This window comes from Dendrobates tinctorius, unplaced genomic scaffold (genome assembly GCF_039654945.1).
Source record: "Dendrobates tinctorius isolate UK_male_01 unplaced genomic scaffold, ASM3965494v1 ptg000047l, whole genome shotgun sequence".
Taxonomy (NCBI): Eukaryota; Metazoa; Chordata; class Amphibia; order Anura; family Dendrobatidae; genus Dendrobates; species Dendrobates tinctorius.
The window spans coordinates 13,013,821-13,021,450 of NW_027361715.1; the positions used below are offsets into that span (position 1 = coordinate 13,013,821).

The 7,630-nt window shown below is 47.0% G+C and overlaps 1 protein-coding gene across 1 annotated transcript; it reads left to right on the top strand.

Annotated features, from left to right (window-relative positions):
- The first annotated feature begins 413 nt into the window (after nt 1-413).
- On the top strand, nt 414-1,975 carry LOC141089730 (uncharacterized). The gene is made up of 2 exons (XM_073576235.1): nt 414-622; nt 737-1,975. Exons 1-2 carry the CDS (start codon nt 531-533, stop codon nt 1,824-1,826), a joined length of 1,182 nt encoding a protein of 393 aa, XP_073432336.1. The 5' UTR covers nt 414-530; the 3' UTR covers nt 1,827-1,975.
- Nucleotides 1,976-7,630: the final 5,655 nt, after the last annotated feature.

Genomic DNA, 7,630 nt, shown 5'->3' on the forward strand with positions numbered 1-7,630 from the left:
TATTTCATTTCTTTTGTGGAGGCTAATTATGTTATTTTTGTCTTTTTCTTTAACAGCCTTCACAGCGTGCTCCCGACTCTGACGGTGAGGATGGAGGGATTAATGTGGACCGCCTCATCGATCTCGTCAGAGAAAGGGAGCCGCTCTGGAATATGGCTGACCGCCGCCACGCTGACCTGATCGTTACCCGACGACTCTGGGAGGAAATCTGTTCGCTCCTTGTGGACCGCTGGGAGGACCTCGAAGCTCGGGCCCAGATTAAAGAGCGTAAGTATATACAGTACCGGTTGCTTGATTTAAACCAGTGTTTCCCGAACTCCAGTCCTCGTGGTCCCCACGGATCATGTGTTCAGGATTTCTATTTACTTTGGAAATCCTGAAAACATGACCCCTGGGGACCATGAGGACTGGAGTTTGGGAAACACTGATGTTGTATACTAACCACTTTGTCCTTTCTCGTTTCAGGGGAGAGAATTGTGAAGCGGTGGCGGTCTGTGAGGGATCGTTTCAAGAAGGAGTTCAATAAAGAGATGCGGGCCCCGAGTGGATCTGGAGGACGCAGGAGCAAGTACAAGTACGCACGAGCCCTGTCGTTCCTCCGGGAGACAATGCTCACCAGAAGGTAAATATTACACACCACATGTGACAAAAAAATGTTTACATGTAACTTTTTTTTTTCAGCCAGGGCCATACCATGTCACTATTTTAATTGTTTTTTTTTCTCTTTATTCCACAGCACGGTGAGCAGCACTCGGGAGCCTGCACGATTGGACCCTTCTGAGGCGATCCCTGAGGAGACCGGCACCGAGGGACACTTCGACCGCCCTGGTACATCTGCACCTTCCCAGCCTTCCCACACATTCGACCCATCTGTCCCATCCACCAGCACCAGCACAGGAGCATCGTGGCCGCCTACATTACATGAAGCTGCTGGTGAGGAGATCGCTTTCCCTTTACCCCACCCTTCTGCCCCTGCCACCTCTAGTACACCTGCGGGTACTGGGCGGCAGCGGCAGAGGGGTCAGGAAAAGAGTTATGCGCCAGAGTTCTTGCATCTGAATGCATCTTTCCAGAACTGTCTAAAAGTCTTGTCAGAGCAAATCTCCGCAGGCTTTCAGCAGATCAACTCCAGCATTCTGGAGGTGAAGACACTTCTGCAAACCATGCATTCAGAAGCAAGATCTTCGCCAAACCACACCTTTTTCAGGTCTGTTGTGGAGCGCATGGCAACACTATCTCCTACCCAGCAGATGCATGTAATGCATTCGTGCCACGGTGCTCTACAGCAGGTTACCTCCCAACCTCCACCTCCCACCACTGTAGTTCCTCCACCTGCACCCCCTCCAGCCACTTTCCATCCTCCCCCTCCTATTACATCTGCACCCCCTCCAGCCACTTTCCATCCTCCCCCTCCTATTACATCTGCACCCCCTCCAGCCACTTTCCATCCTCCCCCTCCTATTACATACCAGCAACCTCCCCAGTACCAGCAACCTCCCCAGTACCAGACATCTCCCCACTTCCAGCAACCTGCCCCGTACCAAACTCCTTCCCCGTACCAAACTCCTTCCCCGTACCAAACTCCTTCCCCATACAACTTTCCATCAACATCATCTGCTCCTACAGTCCCTGCCCAACCCTCCACTCCACCGCCCACCACCTCTTCTGCCTCCCACATGTCCACCCATTCTGTTGCTTTTTCCACACCATCACCTCTAACTGTTCCTTCCCCACCACGATCCCAGTCCTCTCTCCACACTCCCAGTGTCGAAGTGTCCCGCAGCCCCTCCAGCAGTATTTCCACCCCACACTACACAGATTTATAATGTGTGTTTTTTAATAAAAATGGTCATTTGGTTTAAAACATTTATTAAAAAAGTTTTTTTCACTTTAAAAACATTTTACAAAAAAAAAAATATTTTAAATAAAAGTTAAATTATCGTTTTACAATGGTTGTCTGTCATTTCTTTCTGCGGCGAACTATGTTTAAAAAAAAGGTTAAATACAGGGTGTTTCAAAGGTAAAAAGGTATTCAAAACCAGGTATATAACTGTGGGTAAATTTTAGCTTTTTGCCACAGTTGTGTTCCTGGTTGTGTTTGAAGCAAAGTATTTCACCTAAAAAGTTGTGTTTATTGTTGGTGATTTCCTAACAATGTACACAACTTTTGTTAAAAGGTGAAATACTTTGCATAAAACACAACCAGGTACACACCTGTGGCCTAAAGCTAAAAATAGAGACCATGACAAGATAGCCAACTTTGGTTGGCAAAGGTATATACTGTTGGTACAGAAGGTACACAAGTTTGGTTAGGGCACAAATCTTTCACACTCTGTCATCCTGCCAGTGTACTCTGCCTTGAGGTGACATAAAGTATAGAGCAAAATTGTCCCTCATTACTGAAACCGTCACAGAACTTCTAGTGGTAATGTCATGGTAATCTTGCAAGGTGGTTTCTTCAGAGGTGTCCTCAATGGAAATGGGTTCCTTGCAGATAACAAAATTGTGGAGTACCACGCACGCTTTGATCACCTCGTCCACAGTTTCTGTCTTGAGGTTGATCGCAGTCAATAGGACCCGCCATTTGGCTGTCAGAATACCAAAGGTACATTCAACCATTCTTCTTGCTCTTGTGAGGCGGTAATTAAAAATGCGTTTTGTTCTTGTCAATCCTCTGCTAGAGTACGGTTTCAAAAGGTGTTCTGACAGCTGGAAGGCTTCATCCCCTACACAGACAAATGGCATAGGTGGACCAGATGTTTGCGGCAGCGGTCTAGGTGGTGGGAACTGGAAGGTGTTTCCATACAGTTTATGCCCCATGGCAGACAGTTTGAAAACTTGAGAGTCATTGGAGCGGCTATAGGCCCCAATATCAACCGCAATAAATTTGTATTCCGCGTCAGCGATGGCCATGAGGACAATTGAAAAATATTTCTTGTAATTGAAATATTCCGATCCCGATCCGGCTGGCTTTACAATGCGGATATGTTTCCCGTCCACAGCGCCCAAGCAGTTGGGAAACTGACATATCTGTTGAAACTTGTCAGCAATTTCAATCCACCTCTCTGTTGTGGGCTCTGGTAAAAACTCTTCAGCTAAGGAGTCCCACAGTGCACGGCATGTGTACTTCACTATTTCAGATATGGTGGAAATCCCGAGTCTGTACTGGAAATGCAGTGACGAAAGGGATTCTCCAGTTGCAAGAAATCTGTGGGGAATTAAAAAACAATAAATTAGTTTTAAATCACAGCATTACATACCAAAACTGAGCTATAACACTTGGAGATACAAACTACCACCAACAAGATTGCAGTGAAAGTGTGCTCTGATGCGATCACATCCAATAAATGTGGCTTACCTTAAAGTCACCATCAGACGCTCTGCGGGTGAAACAGAGAAGCGGCAATAGGTGTCCGCTTTTCTTATGAGGTGTGCAATGCGCTCCACCAAGTAATCAAAATTCTCCATTTTCATCCTAACATATCCAAAAAATTTCTCCGGGTTTCGTCTAAGGTCCATGCAGAGTGTAGAATAGACCCCACGCGTCATTCTCTTGGCTGTGATGGGGTGGATCCACAAACGTCGTCTACGATGCCTGATGCGCTGCTGTCTCGCTCTCTCCTTCTCCAGAACAATCACCCTCAAACGATTCGCCTCCGCTATAAAATCCGCCAAATTCTTCAAAATATTTCCAATGACAACATCCATCTTCGCCAGTAACTTGCTCTTCTCTCCAACCTGCACTTTTTCCTCGACAACCTGTCAAAGAAGGGCTGTAGGAACACTCTATATATAGTTTTCCAGTAGCCAATCCCGTTCGGAAGGCCACAAGGGTCAATTTTAAAAACCGGATCCGGCGTAATCCGTCGAAAAACGGATAGAAAAACGGATGAACCGGATGAGACGGATCCGGTTTTGTCTGTCAAGAAAAAGACGGATCCGGCAGAAAACCGGATCCGTCACATCCGGTTTTACTAAACATTTGCCGGATCCGGCGTTCCGGCACGACGCCGGATCGCGCCTGACGCCGAAAACCTGATGTGTGAAAGTAGCCTTAGTATTGCCCAGCTGATAACTGAAGTACCTGCACAGACAATAATTCCTTCACCTGTTCAGTAAGGAAACACTGAAAACAAGATCTGTTGGTGGCTCTTGATGACTGGAGTTGGGGAACCCTGCTCTAAGAGGAGAGAATATTTAGTATGAAGACCATTGGAAGTGGAGCGCCCCGCGGGGCCTGGGGGTACTCGGTACCGGGCCCGTCGACTTCCATGGGGGACGGTGTCACGGCGGCGGCGACCCGGTCCATGGCCCAGAGGCATCCAGTAATAAAATAGGGGAAAGTTGTGTGGTAAAATTGAAAATAAAGTTATTAGATGGTGAAATACGTGACGCCACCTGTGGCATTCTTGTCAGAGGTGACCAGCGCTGCGGTGTTGTTCCTCTGGGATGGATGTTGGGCGCAGCTATGATGTTGTAGCCCTCCACAGGGAGAGCAAGGGTATGTGCACACGCTGTGGATTGGGGTGCTGATTTGGCAGCGCGGATTTTGTAAAATCCGCAGGTCAAAAGACCTGCGGTTTTACCTGCGGATTAGCCTGCGGTTTTGCCCTGCGGTTTTTCATCTCCTCAGTGGAGGAGATGGCAAACCACAGCGGAATCCGCAGAAAGAATTGACCGCACAAAAGAACTGACATGTCAATTCTTTCTGCGGTTTTGAAACCGCAGCAAATCCGCGCGGAAAATTCCGCACCGTCTGCACTGCGGTTTTTTTTATCATAGGTTTGAATGGTACTGTACACCACAGCAAAAACTGCTGCGAATCCGCAGCAGCCAAATCCGCTGCGGATCCGCAGCAGAATCCGCAGCGTGTGCACACACCCCAATAGACCCAGGGCAAAGATGTTAAATAGTAAAGATGGCTGTAAATGTTGGGGTGCAGATAAATGAGAGAAAGACATAGAGAGGTGCAGTTTCTTTACCTTTTACTGGTAATAGGTTGCAGTCCGGAGTACCACATACAGGTGATGGAATGAGTCCGGCTCGCCTGGAGGCATTCAGGGGATCCACCTTGCCAGGTGGCGATTTAGGACCTTCCTTTCTGCGCTTTGTGTGTGGGTCTCCACTGTATATAACTATGCTGCGACCCTCTATTCCTGATGGTTTCACTAACCTGTACGGCTGTCAGCGTGAACTTATTCCACGGGTACAGTTCTCTTCACTGTCGGCCCCGGGCTCCTTATCCGCTGCCGTGCCCTCAGGTGATTAATGTGCACAGGAATTTACAATCCCCTGTACTTTCAGATTCGGCTATCAGGGCTTACAGCTCCTGTCAGCCTAGGACTCTGATGTCCCTTTTCTCTTTATTAGCGCTTCACTCAGGGGTCTGCTATATGCAGTATTTTAGCTTCCCTATAGTCTCTCAGTCTCTGCTCGTGTCCTTTCCCTCTTCACAGCTCAGCTCTGCCTATCGCGCTCCTCACCGATCAGCTCCCTGTCTTCAGCTCACAGGATCTTTCAGAAAGATCTCTTTACCTCAAGTCCTCACGTTTAAACTGTCCTTTCTCCTCACAGCTCACAGCTGTTTTGTTTCCATGACAACTCCCTCAGCTGATTTCTAGCTGACTCTCCAACCTCCTCTGCTGGCCAGAATTTATAAGGCAGCTCCCTTTTCTGACCTGCAGCAGGAAATTGTGATTTAATCTATTACCTGGGATGGGGGTCCCTTTCTGCCTCCAAGCATGACTTCACCTCATAGAGGGAGGCAATGTCACTGTGACAACCGGTGTTATGAATGGGTCTCCGAGGAGAAAAAAAGCAGAACAAGCTAAGTCACAGAAAACCAGAGAGGTTGGTAACTATGCAGATTGCAGATCCCTGATCTTACCACAACAGCTAGCTGTAGCCGTGGAGCGTGCCTACGATGTTCCTAGATGCCTCGTCACGGCCGGAGGACTAAATAAGCCTGAAGCATGAAAAGGGGAAAACTAACTGCCCCAGAGCAGACCCCAAAGGAATAGATAGCCCCCACACATGTATTGACGGTGAAACAAGATGAAGGCACAAACACAGGCAGGAAAATTGGCTGAGCAAATGACGGGGCCCAAACTAACTAGACAGGAAAGGAAAGGAAAGACACTGTCTGCAACCTACATAAAACCCTACAAAAATCATGTTCAACACTTCTGATAGCAAAATTAACCCTGAAGTCACTAGACTTCTCCCACTATATCAGCACTCTGAAATATTCTGAGAAAGAGCAAAAAGAGACCGAACTAGTAAGGGACAAAAAGCCAATTGGCAAAATACAGATAAATAAGAGTGGAAATTCAGCACAGCCCCCAGCAGGGGCTGGCTGAACACACCAAAAAACTGAATAGACTAACAAAAGCAAGTGTGAACATTAGCAGAAAAACTTAGCTTTAGATGACTGGAACAGAGCTGAAAACCAAGAGCTGACAAGCCAGAAGGAATCACCAGCAACTGAATAGGGCGTCGGCTGTCTTAAATCCAATCTGAGACTCCTGAGATCCAATCGTCATCCTCATCCTCAGGTGGCAGATCTCCACCGATCAAATCAGCCTCTCTACCTCCTATTACCACCAGAGGGAGTCTGGAAGGAGAACTCACAACTGGTGAACCAGAGAATAAACTCACAACAAACCGGACTCTGGGGTGTCACAGAAGCTTTCCATTTCATACAGGTCATTTTATCCTTTTTGAACATAGTCACTATTCTTTAGTTTCTTAAAGCTCTCATTTACGTCTTTTCTTCTACAGTTTTCCCATTTACATAACATTAAAGTCGTCCCAACCAGTTGATATTGGCAGTCTAATTTGCTTGGGAACTTTCTGATTCTCCACTGTTGAATTTCCATGGCTGATCCTTTTTGTGTTTCCTAGAGATAAGTCTGGCAGTGGCACTCTCATAAAGAACACAAAAACACTCAGCCGAACTAAACGTTCATATATATGGGGGAGTATGGAGAGAGAGCTGTCGGCCAATGTTTAAGAGAGCCTTTAATGCTTCTATCCAGGGCAAGAATCTGCTGGGTTCCACTAAAATACAAGATATTCATCACTTTCTTAAGAACAGATTGCACATCATTGCCTACAATGTCTCCTGAACTTTTGAACCAGTTCCCAACTGGATGATTTTCCATTTTTGTGCTTTCAGTTTTCCTCCCCTTCTTCCAATAGCCTTAACTTTTTCATTTTTCTTCGACATATCCGTATAAGAGCTTGGTGTTTTTTTTGCAGGATCAGTTTTACTTTTGCATGACACTAGGGATGAGCGAGCATATTCGTGGGTATTCGGTACTCGCAGTACTCGAACCAAAGCGAGTATTTCACCACTCGCCTCGCTATTCAGTTCTCCCGCCCAGCATTTGCCAATCACAGTAATGTCGCACCCTTCTTGGTTGTGGGCGGCATTACTTGATTGGCTGGCCGTCCAGCTTCCTATGAGTCATCAATCACACCCTGGCACTAAGCCCTGCCTGCCACTGCCATTTTCTGCACATTGCATGCAGAACACAGCTAGTGTAGGGAGAGTGTGAGCAGCTGATAGGGAGAGTTGTGTTTCTTGGTTCAAATCAGCCAGAAATCCTCTGTGAAACCCAAAAGCTCT